Source organism: Erithacus rubecula (genome assembly GCF_903797595.1).
Source record: "Erithacus rubecula genome assembly, chromosome: 3".
Classification (NCBI taxonomy): Eukaryota; Metazoa; Chordata; class Aves; order Passeriformes; family Muscicapidae; genus Erithacus; species Erithacus rubecula.
The window spans coordinates 60,616,786-60,633,627 of record NC_136689.1 but is presented as its reverse complement, the minus strand read 5'-3'; the positions used below and the strand labels follow the sequence as shown (position 1 = coordinate 60,633,627).

The 16,842-nt window shown below is 39.5% G+C and overlaps 1 protein-coding gene across 2 annotated transcripts in view; it reads right to left on the bottom strand.

Annotated features, from left to right (window-relative positions):
- Positions 1 to 1,969: 1,969 nt before the first annotated feature.
- Positions 1,970 to 16,842, bottom strand: part of KIF13A (kinesin family member 13A) — a 103,154-nt gene continuing 88,281 nt past the window's right edge. Inside the window, exons 30-40 of one of the 2 annotated variants that reach the window (XM_079302382.1) lie at positions 16,593 to 16,717; positions 15,399 to 15,575; positions 14,912 to 15,004; positions 13,953 to 14,105; positions 13,493 to 13,570; positions 12,945 to 12,992; positions 12,376 to 12,487; positions 11,299 to 11,450; positions 10,646 to 10,729; positions 4,293 to 5,394; positions 1,970 to 3,432 (exon numbers count right to left, since the gene is read on the bottom strand). In XM_079302382.1, coding sequence (XP_079158508.1) covers positions 3,146 to 3,432; positions 4,293 to 5,394; positions 10,646 to 10,729; positions 11,299 to 11,450; positions 12,376 to 12,487; positions 12,945 to 12,992; positions 13,493 to 13,570; positions 13,953 to 14,105; positions 14,912 to 15,004; positions 15,399 to 15,575; positions 16,593 to 16,717 — 2,411 coding nt within the window. In that variant the 3' untranslated portion in view covers positions 1,970 to 3,145. The remainder of the gene's footprint in view (positions 3,433 to 4,292; positions 5,395 to 10,645; positions 10,730 to 11,298; positions 11,451 to 12,375; positions 12,488 to 12,944; positions 12,993 to 13,492; positions 13,571 to 13,952; positions 14,106 to 14,911; positions 15,005 to 15,398; positions 15,576 to 16,592; positions 16,718 to 16,842) is intronic. The other variant, XM_079302383.1, reaches the window with a different exon arrangement.

Here is a 16,842-nt window from a genome sequence, read left to right as displayed (position 1 = left end):
ACACGTCCCCAAAGGAGGGAAAGGCTGAAAGGCAAGTCCCACCGTGCCCTTCCAGGTCCAGAGGAGCCTGTCCAGCCCCTGGCAGCTCCTGTCTCCCACTCCTGGGACGAGTTACCTGAGCCAGCACCAGAGGCTGCTCCCAGGGCTGGATCCGACAGTTCCACGGCACTTGTTACTGTTTACAGAATAGCAGCACTTCGTACTTCAGCTGCAAACCCCAAGGAAGCCTGTGGCGATGGAATATTGCCACGGTGAGTGGTGCTGACCAAACGCTTGCGCTAGTGCTGGCTGGGCTGTGGCAGCTGTTCCCCGAGCACTCCGTGTCTCCATAAAGGCAGGAATGCCCGGAGAAACAGCACATCATAAACTCACAAAACGAGCTGAAGGCCAGGTGATCTTACTTAGCATTCTAAAGACCCTGATGGTCAAAATCTGTTAATTCTGTGCAGACTGGGGAAACAAACAGGATAGCAGGTTTTGTTAAATGAGGGATTGGCTCTGCATAACGTTACTGGTATATTTTTTTTTTTAATTGATATCTTGCTACAGACTGTACACTATGCTTATTAGCCAGCGTGTTTTAGCTGCTAGTTAAAATTAAAAAGAAAAAAAGCAAGTTGCAGTTGCACTATCACCATGATCTTCTTCCACTTTGAATCCAAAGTTCAAGACAGAATAATCCTAGTCTAACACTGCTAACAGGAAAAAAATGGTTCTGTTTATTTACTAGAATTTTGAAGACAATCAGCCAAAGAACTTTCATTTTCCTATCACATCATTGCACTCTTTAGCTGTACTCCTTCTAACTTTATATCAACCCAGGGCAGGGCATGTTAACATGCGAGGTTTGCATGTTTGTATAAGTCTTCTAATAACAGCAGAACTCATGCTGGCATAGGTTATGTGAAATGGGTACAGAACAACACAAGGCTGGCTTGCTTTGGTCTCTGGCATAATCAGATTGCCTATTCCAAGAGCACAGTTATCCCAGTCTTTCTGAAGCAATCAATCGTGCATTCTGTATTCTCAGCAGTCTGAAACAGTGTGAAGAGCTCAGCTGATGATGGCTGATGCTAACCTGGTGTAACTACTGAATGTGTGCCATAAGAAAATGGCCACATTGATTTTCAAAATTATTTGTTGTAGTCCTGGACAAATATGTTAATGCCAATGAGTAAGTAAATTTCCTAAAAGATTTATAAAAAGATTAAACATCTAAACTTAACTTCAGGACACTGGTGTGTTTGGTGTTGATACATGGCAGTGTTCCACAATCATCTGTGCCTGATAAAATAATTCTGCACAAAGTTGTTTTCTATTACAGTAATTTCCTCCAGCAGCAGTGTCACTGATGCAGTGACAGCAACACTAGCTGGACACCAGAAGCATGAACTGTTCTGCAAAGATACGCATTTCACCAAAATCAATGAGCACATGAGAATCCTGTCTTAGAAGGGACAAAAGCCACAGCAAGGGCAAGTGCAGTGCACTTGACAGCCCCTCCTTTCACTGCCTCCCCCAGCACACTGCCCTCCCAGCTGCCAAGCATGCTGCAGGCAGCCGAGGCCTTTATATATTTAGCAACGATCCTCTCTTGTCTGTCTTCCAGGTACTTGTCCCATCTCCCCTTGACGCACATGATTCTGCTCTCCGACAGGAGTTCCATGGCCTCACTGCCTCTCCTGGCAGGGACTGGAAAAGCAGAAGGTGAGGAATGTGTATCCACAGAGGTACTGTTCTCCTCTGAGGCTCAGTGGTAAGATGGGTTTGTACCACACAGTCTTCCACTCCAACCACACTATCCTTCAGCATTTTTACCAAGCCCTTTGCATCTGAGCAGCACCAACTAGAAACAGCTCCCTCTGTTTGAGCATGAAGCCTAATTGTACCAAATACAAGCAAAACATTTTTTTTAAATCCCAAGTAAACAGTCTGTATTCTAACACACAATAGGTCTGCACCAATTAAATACAGTATGGCAGTATATAAATTACAGTTCTTTACAGTAAATAGTAAAATACGAGAGTCCGCTTACTGTACACAACAATCAAAGAAAGAACAGCAGCTTTTCAGTAAGGTCCCAGGTATCTCAATCATTCACTTGCTAAGGAACAAAGAAATGATACAGCAGGCCATTCACTTCACTCATTTTTTACCATGTTGCTTTACAAACATCCAGAACACTTGTACAAGCATCTACAGTATCTACATGTGGAACAACCTTCTTAGGAATTCATGAGCACCAGACATAAATCCCTCCATCATTCCCATTATTAAAATAAACTTTACAGATTAAAATTACTTTAGCAGGTTCTATTTCATCTTGATAATAAACCGGCAAGTAACAAGTGCAAAGTTTGCAGTCATGATCCATTTACTGCTTCTTTATTTCCCATTTCACCCCACCCCACACCCAAAAAACCCAAAACCCCCTAAAAAAACCCCAGAATGTTGTCCTCTCACACCCTTGCAGTAATACTGTTTCTGCAGTCAAACTGCCCGGCTGGCTTTTGCTAACATGTGAAATGCCAGACTCATAGCTTCAGGCATCGTCAGTCATTCCAACGCCAAGTCAGCACAGTGGCAGGCCTCAAGGAAGACAAAACATACGAAGCAGTTGGATATTTCAGTGTGCTTAAACACGAAAGGCTGCACGGTGCCCAGTGACTGAAAGAAACATGGCACCAAGTTACCAGTTAAAACATTTACAATAGAAAGATATAAACAGCAAATATGTCAGTCTAAAACAAGTTCTTTGGTAATTAAGAACAGCAAACCGTAGCGGTTGGGTTTTTTCTCCAAATATGGATTTACATCCTGGTTTTTCCTCAATAAAATATTTTTTGTTGTTTAAAATATATCTCCCAAGTTGTTGTGTAACAAATAGTCCAGTACCTCAGTTATCTACAATCAGCTTTAACTGTGTTTTAGTGTGCAGCCGCATCTGCCCACTGGCAGACAAACTATAGATACACATTCATATATATATAATATATATATTATTTATAAAAAATTAGAGAATTAAGTCAAGGACTCTAGAGAATACACATTCCGTATGGACAGGTTAAAATGTACAATAGCTTCAAAAATCCGTAAAGTTTTCTACACAGTGATGCGTGTAGTAAGTGCAAAAATACTGCGGGGTTTAGTTAATCCAAGATTTCCTGTTTTCCTGTTTCCTAGAAAAAGCAGAAGCTGCTGCATCTCCTGAATGGCAGAGGACGTCTCCTCCTGTCTTGGGAGTGGCTGATGAGCCTTGAAGCACAGAACTCTTCCGTTTCTCCGAAGTGGAAGATGCCCGAGACCGGGAAGTGCTACTCCATCTCCTTGCGGGAGCCGGTGCTTTGCTGAGGCGCCCCGGACGAACGAAAACACCGTGTCGTGGTTTGCAGTGGAAGTACTCTCTGCCTTTCACAATTCCATCGTGCTTCCCTTCAAGGGAAAGAAATGAACAGGATTATATGTTGGTGCTGCCATTAGCACATACAATTGAGGCACTGAAGTGTGAATGGCTTTGGTTATCTGTCAAATAGTCAAGATTATTCCTGCTAAGTGACAGAGCCAGATGCTCACCATACACTAAGGAGAACAAAACTTGGAAAGGAGGGCTTGAAATGTGACCAAAAAGATGATTTCCTAAAATATTGCTTTGTTAACTATCAGTTTAAAAAAACAAGCATGTGTTCATTTTCCAAAATAAACTATCCTCAAAACCAATTGCTTGCAAATCTTAAAATTTAGCTGGAGAAAAACTTCTGGCATAAGTGATATTACCTATTAAACTACTAAAAACATCTCGAAATGACCTGAAGTGTTTCTATTGAAGTTTCTTAACACTTGCAGAGCACTGACTTTCTCTGACCGCTCTGAAGTGAAGTTATGGAAAATCTATGCTCTGGAATTCATCTTTCCTCAGTGGAAAACAACAATAAATCTCTAAAAGCCACTGACAGCAAACCCATCTGACACACACTGTCAGAACTGTACATGAATTTGTGCACACTGATTTTAAGAATCTGCCAATTTTAGGTTTTGCATGTTTCTCTGATCTGTACAAATAGGTGGGTACCAATGGGGAACTACCTCAACATACTAAAGCAGGGCTTTTAGACAGTTAAAAATGGATCAGAGCATCCCTATAACCACAAAGCTGAGAATTGGATGTATCACATTTCAAGCTTCACGAAACTGGAGGTACTTCCCAAGACTGAACTGGAAGGAATTATTGTACTGTGACTTTAAAAACTGGTCACACTAGCTGCACAGATAAACCAGAACACATTTAGTCTTACCCAGCTGAACATTGAGTTCAACTCCAACCCAGATTCCAGCTGAAAAATCCACCGTTCCAACGTATCTCACTGTGCCCATCTTATTACTTCCAACACAGACTTGCTCGCCCACGGCCACCCAGCTTGGCAAGACGTGGGTTTGATCTGCAGAAGCACCTTCTTCTTCACAATCAGAACCATCCAAGTGGTCCTTCGTAATAAAATCGTCCATGGAAGCATCGGGATAAGTCTCAGGGGCTGAAGTGTCTTTCACCAGTCCAGAGCAAAAAGGGCTTTCCACAGCATCTGCAAGCCAGCTGTCACCTGCTGCTGCTGCAGAGCTCTGCTGGCCTGTGCACGGGCTCTGCCCCTTGCCAGGGCCTCGGGGTGACTCCGAGGTGCTCGCTCCGTTAGAGGACAGAAGGGAACCTGACTGTAGAGCTGTTGAATGGTCAAAGTCCTTCCCATCTTCAACACCCATGAACTCAGTAAAGGAGTGATCTTCCAGAACGTCCGTCGTGCGCTCAACTGTCACCTCGCGTGCTGAAAATTCGATGGTGTTCTTGCCATCCAAGGAACTTAGAGCTGAGAGGGATCCAGCTCTGGGTAACTGCTGAGAGTCTCTGTCAGTGGCACTGAATGACAGTGGTACTTGCTCTGTTAAGGCACTGTTTTCTTTCAGTGGTACCACAGGTAACTTCTCTCTCGCTAACTCCTTTTCTAACTCTCGACATTCCTTGTTCAAAGAAGATCCTAAATCATGTGCAAGGGCTGATCCTGAGGGATCACTGGAGTCCAGCTCCTTGGAGTGACTGGCTAGCTGGTCTGTGCTATCACTACAGGGAACAAGCATGTCAGACAGGGTGGCATTAGAGGCACTGTGGGAAAAGTAGCCACTAGTGATGCTGCTAGTGGTGGGGCTGCGGGACACCTCCTTCTCAAGAACACGGGAGCTCATGAAGTCTGATTTAGAGGAAAACCACTCCCTGTTCTCCAGGCTAGCATTGTAAATACTGAAGTCGGCAAACTCCTCCGGGACATAAGGCCGGAAATTTTGAAAACTTTGTGGACTTATCAGTTTCTTATTAATGGCCTCCAACTCGCTGTCTTCCTCCTCAGAGTCCTGCAAATGAAAAGAGGAATTAGGATTAGGAACCTGTGACAGTGAGGTTTCCAAAATAAACTAATCATCCTTGATTTTTTCTCTTCTGAGCATGGAGAAATATGTACCTTTAATATTCTTTAATTGAAGAATGGAAGACACCATTGAAAAGAGCTGCTGGGAACACATCCTATCTACATTGAGCTATTCAATTTTTAGAAAATAAATTCCAAATAGTTCAGAAAAAATGAAGCAATAAAAGAAAACTACATCTTTTAATCCACAAACTCTTTTTTCCCCTTCATGATTTTTACTAATTAAACCTACTGAAGGTATTTTATAGAGTTAATTTACTACCTAACAAGATAACATAAATACAAATAGAAAAGGCCTTACAGAATCCATGCTGCAATACAGGTTATTAATAACTTTGCACAGTGGGATTTTCTATTAACCTGATATCAGCAAGGCTAAATAATTTTGCTTTCCCCAGGCTATCACAAAGATCAAATATTACAGCAAATCTTCAAGGAAGCATGTGTATGTATACATGTACATGTCTGGAAGGAAATAAATGACTCTAATCAGCCTGGCAGAATTTGGGGGTGCCTCCCTGAATTTCCTATTGGTGGTGTGTGGGGATGCACCATGACCAGACCACAGATGTGGTTTTCACAGAGTCCATCTGAAGCTGAGGACTTCAGTCTGTAGATTAAAGACTCCAGCAACATGGCAAGGGTGCTCCCCCAATATAAAATTCTACAGGCAGGACCCCACATGAATGTACTTCCTTTATTTTATTAATTTTTAAGTACTTCCTTTTTTATATATGTCTTCATTTATATATGCAGGTATAAACATAGGTATAGGTATATGTATACCCACATATACATATTAAAAATTGTTAGTTTGCAGGACATTTCCACTAGAAACAGCTGTATTTTAGGGAAAGTGATAACTGCTTAAGTCCTTTAAAGAAACTCAAGCACCCATTATTTCTCAAGAGTTCCTTCATCTGCATCACAGATTTCAAATTCTGATTAAGGCAGATCCTGTATGATATCTGAATTACTTGGATGCTTTCAGACACCTGCTGTGATTCACCAATGTAAAAGGAAAAGCAGAACAGTTAACCAGATGACCAGAGTATCAACACATCAGGATAAATATCCTCTTGAAAATGTTTCCTCACTTCAAAATAGTCAAGACTGCTCAAGTAAGTTCATATAACAACACTTCAAATACCCAGAGAGGAAACAGATTTGCTCAGCTTGCCCATATCAGAATGTTGGAAGGCACCTCTTGAGGTCAATTAGCCCAATTTCTCTCTGCTCAAGGTGAGTCAGCCAGAGCAGGCTATCCAAGACAGTGTCCATCTGGGTGGGATTTGAGATCTCTACAACCTTCTTGCACAACTCATTCCAGTGTTTAACCTCCCTCACAGCAGACAGAGTGCTTTCTTGCTGCATCTTGTGATCAGATGGAATTTCATGTGTTTTGATTTGCCTCATGTCTTGTCACTGGACATGTTGAGAAGAGTCTGCCTTGACCCATCAGGTATTTTTGCCCCTGTGACTATTCTCCTTAAGGCTGAACAGCTCCAGATATTCCAGCCTCTGCCCATAGGTCAGATGGAGTTTATCTGTAACAATGTCTCATGTCCACTCCAACCATGTTCAAACTCATAGCAAATATAATTCAGTATTACCCATGCAGATTGGCCTCTTAAGATGACTCAAGATTTTCAATATTAATTTTTTTGCTGGCACAGCTATCAGTATCCAAACAGGATGTGTTTACTTGTCTAAGTATATCTGACAAATCCAACCACACTTCAGATTATTAGTATTTACTCGAGTAAAGGCTTGATATCCTTTGCTTTCTAATTTTCACAGCACTCTTTCAGAATTATTTCTCCTACAGAATTTGGATGGAGGCTTTAGTTTGCAATGGTTTCTCTGAAGAGGAGCAATAGTATTATGAAATGGCATGTAAGACTAGTGAGTCTTATTTACCCTGTTGAAAATCTTGCTATTTACATCTGAAATCCACAGTTCCTTTAGAAGCAACGGAAAAAATTAATACCTGCTTTATTGAGACTATGAATACCCTTCCAAGCATTAAAGCCTTATGCAAATAATCTTTCTTGCATATTGCAGGCTACCTCTTGAGGGATATTTTATCAATCATTTTGCTTAACTCTTCTCTTTAGCCCTTTTTACTTGTGCAAAACTAAGTTTTGTTCTATGCAGAACCTTATAGTTTGGGGTTTTGTTTTTTTTAAACATTAAAAACTAAGAGTTTATGAAATAGTCTCTTAAGTTGAAGATTATATATGAACTCCAAATTAATAAACATTTAATGAAGGAAGTTTTCTAGTTGATACTAGCTAAACGTCCCCTTGAGACCTAAAGGTATTTTTATAACAGAGTTCTCTGTGTCTGCTTTGAAAATTGCAGGATTCTTCATCTGACTGAAAAAACCCCACCTTGGTGATGTCCCTGTTCAGAATCAGACTGGATAAGAGGCTGTAACTAAGAAATGGCTCTACAGACACACAGATATTGGTGAGTGATTAGGAGAGGTTAAACAAGTAACTACAATGTCAGTCATGTGCCATTTCAGGGTTATCTGTCATCATAAGTACAAAAGGTAAGGTACAGAGAACCAGTCTTTTTACTAGAACATGGGCTATGAAAAATGCTGTGAATAGGTGAGGAGACACCACTTTGTGACAAACAAAATATGCCCCTGGTGGGGACAAGACAAATTTCCTTTCAAAACTTCTCCTGAATTTCCTGATTAGGAAATTCCAGAAACAAAGCAATTTCAGAGTTCTTCAAATTTCCATGGAGGTGAGATGTCAGGGGAAAAAAGAAAGAAAGTGCCTCATACGTTCAGGCTATTGGAATAAATGAAGATAAAATATTTGCAAAACTGGTCAAGAAACTTCAGCAACTTTCCTGGGATGTAACAGAATGACTATAAAGAAAAGCAGATCAAAGAACTGGTAATAGAAATACTGTGACAGCAAGAACTAATAAGACAAGACTATACATCCAGTTCTAGCAGTAAAGAAGCAAAATAAGCAAGAGCACAGAGCAGCTTCTCTACATGTGCTTCATAACAAAGATACTCTGTCATTAAAATTTAAAGCATTTGAGCTTTCAAATCCCTAAATTACACCTCTCGAGTAACCTTAACAAGTTAGTTCCCATTTTACTAATTTAAAAATCAATAATACTTAATGTTTGCACCACTGGTGCCTCAATTTTTATTGCCCACTAGAAGAGTTTCCTCTTAGCAAACCCTCCCTTAAACATGTTAATTACTGGGAGTATTTAAATACACCTAATATGAAAACATTTAATCTGACCTTAACATAAGTCACTGTATTCCTATATTATATAGAACATGCCCTATATCATGCTGCTTTGATACAGCTGCAATACCAAGCATGTGTAAATATTCTCTGAAATTTCAGGTTGAATGCTCCATTTCAGGCCAACTGAATAAAAATATTTTTTGTTTACTGCCTGTTTTTTTTTTTTTCCTTCCTTTGACAGATGTGTTTTGAATACTGGAATCCTCCAGCCTGGTTAAAACATAGGACTCACTGCAGCTCTGAAAAATGGGGTAGCCTGGGAAGCCTACATCCTACAAAGACTTCTTTCCTAAAGTAATAAAACCCCCCAGAAGCATCATTTGCTAAACATGCCACCACAGGCTGTCTGGGCTACACAAAGTAGCCATGTCAACCTCCTCCCTTACTAGCGTGCCTATCTCCCCAGGAACCTCAAGGGTCTTAAAAGTCATCAGACAGAGGACTAGATTCAAATGAAAAGTTCTATGGTAAGTCAAGCCATCAACTGGGTGGATCAGTTCCCTTGATCTGACTTCCTATGCAACCAAACAAAAAGCTGTGTTGATACATGGGAGAAGTCAGTATGAGTCAGGCAGCTGAGACCTGAAAGAACGGCCCTTTCCATGGTCCTGTTGGCTACAGCAGGTTTACAGTGTTCAGTGAATTAGTTCCCTTCTAGCTGGCAGGATGTTGCCCTTTTCTAGCTCTGAAAGCTTCAGCATATCCGTGGAAAGCAGCACTGGCAAGTGCCTGGGTTAATTCAGGGCATGCATGGGGTGGGACTTTGTTTTCACTCAAGGGATTAAAACTGCCCTCAAGTTGCTATGGAAAGTTCTGTAACAATTTATTTTTCAAGGGATGTTTTTTCAACCCACTAGATGAATTTTTCTTCCAAATACCTTCATGCTATTTGTATCAGTGACTCAGTGCAAGTCAGCACGTCAGCTACCTTATGGAAAATTAACATGATCAAGAATAAAACAGCTGCCACCCAAACCCAGCAGCCAGGATTCAAATATATACACCAGAATACTCAGGATACTTTAGTGTAACAACCTACTAAACAATATTAGAAATCCAGAACAGTTTTTTTTTAATGACTATATGGTAGGAATTAAAATAAATGTTAAATAGGAAAAATCCATCACTAGTATATTTTGTGGAAAAGTGTCCCATAAGACTTACAGAAAATAATTCAATGGTTCTGAATTTTAAATCCAAAGCTCTGATTAAAGCAAGTATTTGCAGCCATGTTCCACAGCCCCAAAACCAAAACCATCATACAGCAGAAATTATGATACACCTTTTGTTGAAGCAGCAGTGAGAAAAGGATTTAGCAGGTGAAGATTAAAACAAAAGCCCTCCACCTCAATTTCCACCTGAATTATGATGAAGACAGGCTGCAGGTTAATTAAGAGCGGCAATCTTATTTTAGTCACATTACTTCCATGTCAGGCAATGAGAAGCTTTTCATAGTGTACCCACACCTAAATGCATGGTTACTTACACCAAATGGGATCATTCCATTTACTCTGGGGTATAGTCACAAAATCTAGGTAACATACAAGGTATATTAGAGTGACAACAGCATGGCTCACTAACCCATCCTTTACTTGATCATTTGTGCCCTGTAAACACTACAGCCTCCCCTCTCCCCCCACCCCACAAGACAAATGACATATAAACATTAAAACACAAAACAAAACAAAAACAAAACACCAAATCCCAGAGGAGTTAGCTCCAGTGACAGAAGGCATTTGCAAGCCAGGCAAGCAACTGTGGCTACCATAACCTACAATCAGCCACAAGTGGTTATTTCCACCTCACAACTTCTTTTTCCTGCTGCAGTAGCGTGAGTGCCTCAAGCCCACCACCAGGCTTTGAACCAGAAACTGGTACAAAACTTACAATCTTCTCCTCAGGCATGCTGCTGGCACTGCTTCCTGCAGGCACAGCACAGCCAGAACAGTGCACCTGAGATGGAGGCATGCTCTGCAAAGGTTGAGACACACAACACATCACACACAGCTCTGACCACAGTGCTAAGTGAGTGCCAAGTTAGAAAGGTGTGAAGACATGATGAAGGTGAAACACTCATGTTGGCTATAAAGACACCAAAATTCAAGTTAATGGGTAGGGGAACACATGCACTTCTCCCAGAGTCTGAGGGTGAGGAATAAAGGCCAGAATTACAACCACCCCAGAATAGTTACACAGAATTACATTTGATCTATGAGAAAAACGCACACCAACATCTTACTAAAAAATAAATTTAAAAAAAATATAGGTTACTGCTACTTTAAAATAGAAGTATCTTGTAAAGGAGAATACATACCAAGAAGTTAAAAAAAAAAAACAAAAAACAAAAAAAAAAAAACCAAACCCCACAAACCCTGCATTCAGGTAAAAAACAAACAGCCAAACTCTACCACATATAAAGAGAGCTCTGAATAATTTTACCAGATAATTACAAAATTCTGTTGCAACAGATGCAAATGATTTGCCAAGTACACAAAATCACTCCACCTCCCTTAGAAAAGCAGGTGGCTTTCAAAGATTACCTCTTGACTAAGTAGAGGTCGGCTTTCAAGTGGGGTCTTCCTTTTATGTTCCTCTTTCACTGGCATTAAGGGCTTGAAAAACTTTGGTGGCTGGGGAGAAAATGCTTTAAAAGGGCTGGCCATTAAAGCATGGGAATTCTCTGCTACAACACCTAGATATAAAAGCAAAAATAGTGTATATTTCAGTTCTTCATATCCTGACTGCAAGAACATATTTCAAAATAACTGAAGGTTAAGCCATGCAATTGATAAGTTGCTGGCTACAGAAAAATGTCAATATTTTAGTATTTAGCCACCGGTCTAGGCATGAAATAATGAAGAGCTCAGTGACATCCACAGGGAAGTCTGGAAACAGAAGCAAAGCAGAGAAGAGCAGTATCTGCCCCCTGCATTCTGAGGCTCCAACATTTCTCCTTTTCATCTTGGTCATAAAAACAGTGGGAAGTGTCCTTGAAACTAGAGCTGAGAAACTCTTTGCTTCTTATGTTTCACCTGACCTCTTCCTACAACAGTAGAAATCTGCTCTGTAACCAAGTCAGCCATCTGGCACAGCCAGGATGATCAAAAAGGAAATTACAAGCAAGGAAGGGATGAAAAAAACCCCAATGCCACTTTATTGCAGCAGTATTTCTGCCTGCACTGCCTGGTCAATGTGACCTGAAGGAAACAAGGCACCTGTAACACACTGACAAGGAGGCACAGCCAGTATCTACATATCATCACCAAGGACAATTCCCACTTTAAAAAAAAGCATCCTCATCTTCAAATTCATAAAATAACAGCAGTTGCTTTTTGTTCTTTTGTGTGTGTGTATTTTTTGTTTTGTTTTGGGTGGTATAGTTTTGATTTGTATTTAGCATGTTCTGCCCTCCTCTTGGTTTTTTGGATACCCTCAACTTTACACCTTCCTTTTTAGATGTCTTATGCATTTCTCCCTTTCTTTCCTATTTTCAGATTATGATGAACTCCTTAAGTAGAAGTCAATTCGTTAGGAAAAGAGCACTGGGAACTTAAATTTCAGTTTAATGCAATAAATAAGAATCTACCAGCACTGTCATTATGTATATGAAATCTCACCACTTCCATCTTTGCTCTTGCGAGGTGACTCCCTGGGTAAAGTACCATAGCATGAGACATCTTGATAACTGGAACAACAGTCAGATATATCTAGGTGACTTTCAGACCAACCCTAAAAAAACAAAATAAATAAATCTGCGTGATGATGCAGGCAAATGTGGAAAAAATAATAGGTAAAGTCAGGTGTTTGTTTTTAATGAAAGTCAACCAAACCCTACAAACCAAAGGTGTGTCAATTACTGACTTCAGACAATTTTCCAGTCACACAGAAATGGATTTTTTAAAAGCTAATTAGCTGGTCAGTGAAGTTTTGCTCTGTTTCTTAAATATCAGTTTATATAATTATCATATGAAAAACAGAGAAGGACAAAAAGGTTTAATGCAAAATTATATGTAATGGGTGCAGAATTTTGAAGATACACTATGTAAATCAACTGTTTAAAGTACTACTAAAGGAAAATACTATTTCTGTTTTCCTGGGTTTTTTTCCCCAGTGCTCAAACACATCTTGCTTCTGGTGGAGGTGGGAAATCTGGGAATGTGAGCTGTTTGTTGCTATGCTTCCATACCTTGTCATCTTCATCGCAGGCAGAAAGATCCAGTCGACTACAGGACACCTAGGGAACACCAAGAGACAGAATATCAAAATGCTTTTATTTTTGAGAAACAATACCTTGAGGAAACACTATGATCATTTAGTCCTAATTACAGCTTTGCTCTTTTCAGACCTGATTATGTATAAAGACATCTATGTTTCTGCTGTATGAGTATGTGAGAGAACACAGAAAATGGAAACTACCCCTTATACTGTGAAAAAAGTTAAAGGGACTTGGAGGTAAATGTAATCTGAATCAGGGCAGTTGTCATCCTGAACTACTTCCTAAATGGGTATCCTTGTAAAAGGAGAAAAGCTTCAACCAACCCTCCCTCTACTCTGTTAACTTTGTTATCTGCTAGGATGGACAATTTTGGGGAGGGGTTTCACCTCATGACCACTTTCCCACAGGCTGGTTAGTCCCAGCACAGGGCAATCTTTAGGCTATCTCGTTGTGCAAGCATTCCATCAGCACAGAGAGCAGCCCCTGCCCCATCAGTGCTAAGGATGAAGGGCCCTTACATTGTGCACGTTGGGAGTGCTGATGCTCCTGCGGATGTTCCTGGCTTTGGTGGAGAGCGCCTCTTTGACAGTGACTGCCTGTGTAGAGAGAACAAAACACTAACAGCAATGCCAGAGAACTCAGCAAGCAGGATAGGCACTTCTTTTGAGTGCAGCTAACAGCAGCAATCAGGACTTGCATTCACAAATCTTAATTTGCACATACAACCACCAAAGCTTCTGTCTGAAATAGATTCTTTGACCTTTGCTTGTTTAGGTTCTGAGTACTACATCATTGCCAGCTTTAGTTATTACATCCACCACCACTGGAAATTTGTATTTCACAGAAGTAACTTTGCCTTGCATTTATTTGTCCAATGATCTCTTAAAAAACGCAACACAGTATTTCTAAAAGACCAATCATCTCTTCTTGAATTCTCACAATCCAGCTCAAAGGGTGCAAGAAATGCCATTTTCTTGCCTGTCTGAGTCGTTCAAGGCTCAGAATGTTCTCCACTTGCAGCACACCACGTGTGTATTTCTCAATGTAGGTTTCACCATCGGATGTGCCCTCATTCTCACTCCTTGCAGCCATCAGCGCTAAAGTCTCACGATCCTCAATTTCTTCTGTAGCCTAAAGTACAAGTTACACCATTCAGGGTTTCAAAAAGGAAAGTCAATTGTTTTAGCTTACTTTTTTAGACCAGTTCAATCCAGAAATTAATTTGGATTGGGCAACTTAATCAGCAAACCTAATTACAGTCAATGATCCAAAGCCGTTCCATAGAGATACAAATGATGCTAAAGAGATCAAGCTTAGAAGTTTTGAGCATTTCCTGTAGTAAATACACTTCTAGAAAGAATGCATATATAACCTGAAATTGTGTAGGTTAAGGCTCAAACTAATGACAACTTCATGGGCAAGGAAATGCAATTTCCTTCCCAAATCTTTAAATATGCTGTGATTTCCCTAATTTAAATTTTAAGTAGTACAGCAACAAAGTGACAAGTACAGAATTTCAAGACTATTTATGTTTTCATTTGTCCAGTTTGTTTACTTTTAAAATTTACAACTTAGACAAGCTTTTACTATAAAAAGTAATTTATATTCCTGTGAACTCAGATGCCCAGCTATTCTGTTTTCACAAACCTGAATATTCCTCTGAGTACCCTCTATATTTTCCCTGCAGACACTAATGGGCTTTTAAAAATAACTACTACAAAAACTCAGTTAAACACAGTAGAAGAGAAAATAAAATCCCCACAGTTTTCAGCTGTTTAAAGATAAACATGATCTCATATTGAACTTCAATTTATCCACTTTGGCTAGCTGCCTCATCAGTAAAGTAGGACATTTACTTTCTAATCAGTATCACTCACTGCAGTAGATCAACTGTGTTGGTCTCTGTGAATTTGCAGGAGAAATACAGTATGATTTACCTTTGGTATATTGGATACTATTTCATAAGTCACTCCACAGGCATAATATATATTTTTCAAGGATATTCTCCTTTTCAGGCTCTGCGTAAAACTCTAGAAATAAAACAATTTTCAGTTACTGTTCTGATAATTATTATTTATGACATAGTAAGAAATAAAAAGATGCAATGCAAAATCTGATTACAAAGCCAATCAGAACCATAATTTATTAAATTATTTTTTTAGCATTTATGCTATTTTAAGCACTCTTTACAGCACTGTGCTCAGTATACAATGCTACTAAGTTCAGTCAGTTGAAAAATGGACAGTTCAAAGAAATATACCAGTACAGCTTCACCACCATCTACAAAAACCTAGTTTTCATTTCTCTCTTGTAAGAACTGGGGAGACCAGACTCACAAAATTAAGCAAGCAGCTAAGAAAACACATTCATCAAATTAAGAATATGAAACAAAACAGGGAATAAGACAATATATAAACTTATTACCTGCTTGTTATAAATGTTGGCTGCGATCCTTTTGCGTAATACCAGTTCCATTGCAGCAGGATGACTGAGCTGCACAGTAGTCTTCACTATTAAGTAAATTCTCTCATTCTGAGGAGTTACCCTATTTAGGTGCACTGAATCATGGACAGAAGAGTCCCAGGCAGCAGTAGCTGAAACCTATGCAGACAAATTAAGTAGAAGAAGAAAAAGGAAATCAAAGATTCTATTATTCTAACAACAGGTATCATTTACAATGATTTAACATGAAGTAAAACAATTCCTTAATGAGAGAAAAATCATCATCATTGAACAAAGTGGAGTCATGCCTCCTTATCACAATAAGGATATCATGAGAAGAATCATAAGAGGTGTTAAGATACTGGGGAAAACAATCATGACCACAATCCCTGCACTGTGCAAACCCTGCCCCAAAAGGAAGTCTTCACATGGCTGGAGACAGAAAGGAAAGCAGAAGAAAGACTGGATGAAGGAATACAAATCCTACTGCTATCATATTAGAAGTATATTGATTCCAATGAAAAATCTTCCATCTATGTTGGATTAGGTATAATGCCCAGAGAGATAAACCTGCACCCATTCTGCAGAACTTTTTTTTCCTTCCCTCTGCCTTCTTCCCAGCTTTGGCATCCCCTTTATTCTGGAAACAATGTCTTAACAACCAATGGCCTGAGTAGATGCGTGACATGGAAGGAATCACTTAAGAAATTCCAAAATTGATTCAGAACCATTAATTTCCAACATTTCTCAAACCATATATTTAAAAAACAGTAATTCTGTACTACAAATGGAAGAATTTTTATTTAAGTATTAAGCTTTGCCTAGTGTACACAATAAAACATTTTCTCTGAAGAGTTAAGAGCCTGCAAGAGGAATGATGAAGGGGTGAGGAAAGCAGGAAAAGGGATTTTGAGTCAGGCAGTTAAATTAATCTTTGCCAAAAGCTAAGACTTGTCATCTCTGAATTAAGGCAAAATATCTAACAAGTCATATCCTCTTAAATTCTACATGAATAGGCCAGAAAATAAAGGCAGCACTAGATACAGATGGTACTTCTAAGACAAAAAGATAATATTGATAATAAAGATTAAACACATAGAAGTAGGAAATAAAACATAAGAAGAAAGCATTTACACAAGCTGCAGTGGTCAAGAAGGAGGCTTGCTAACAATTTACCTCATCATCACTGTGTTTTATGATCGGCAGATAAAAGAATGGGCTCCCATGCTCCTTTGGTAGTATTGAGTTAACTCCTGATGCATGGGGACCTATAAGTTGTTCATTGGCACTGAGGTCATCAGCTAATGAAACAAATGTGCAAAGAATGAAATAGTTTTATACCAAAGGATATGAATATATAGAGGCAAAGTTGTAATACAAAGTTGTAATAAAGGCCTACTCATATTTCATAATACATTTAATCCTA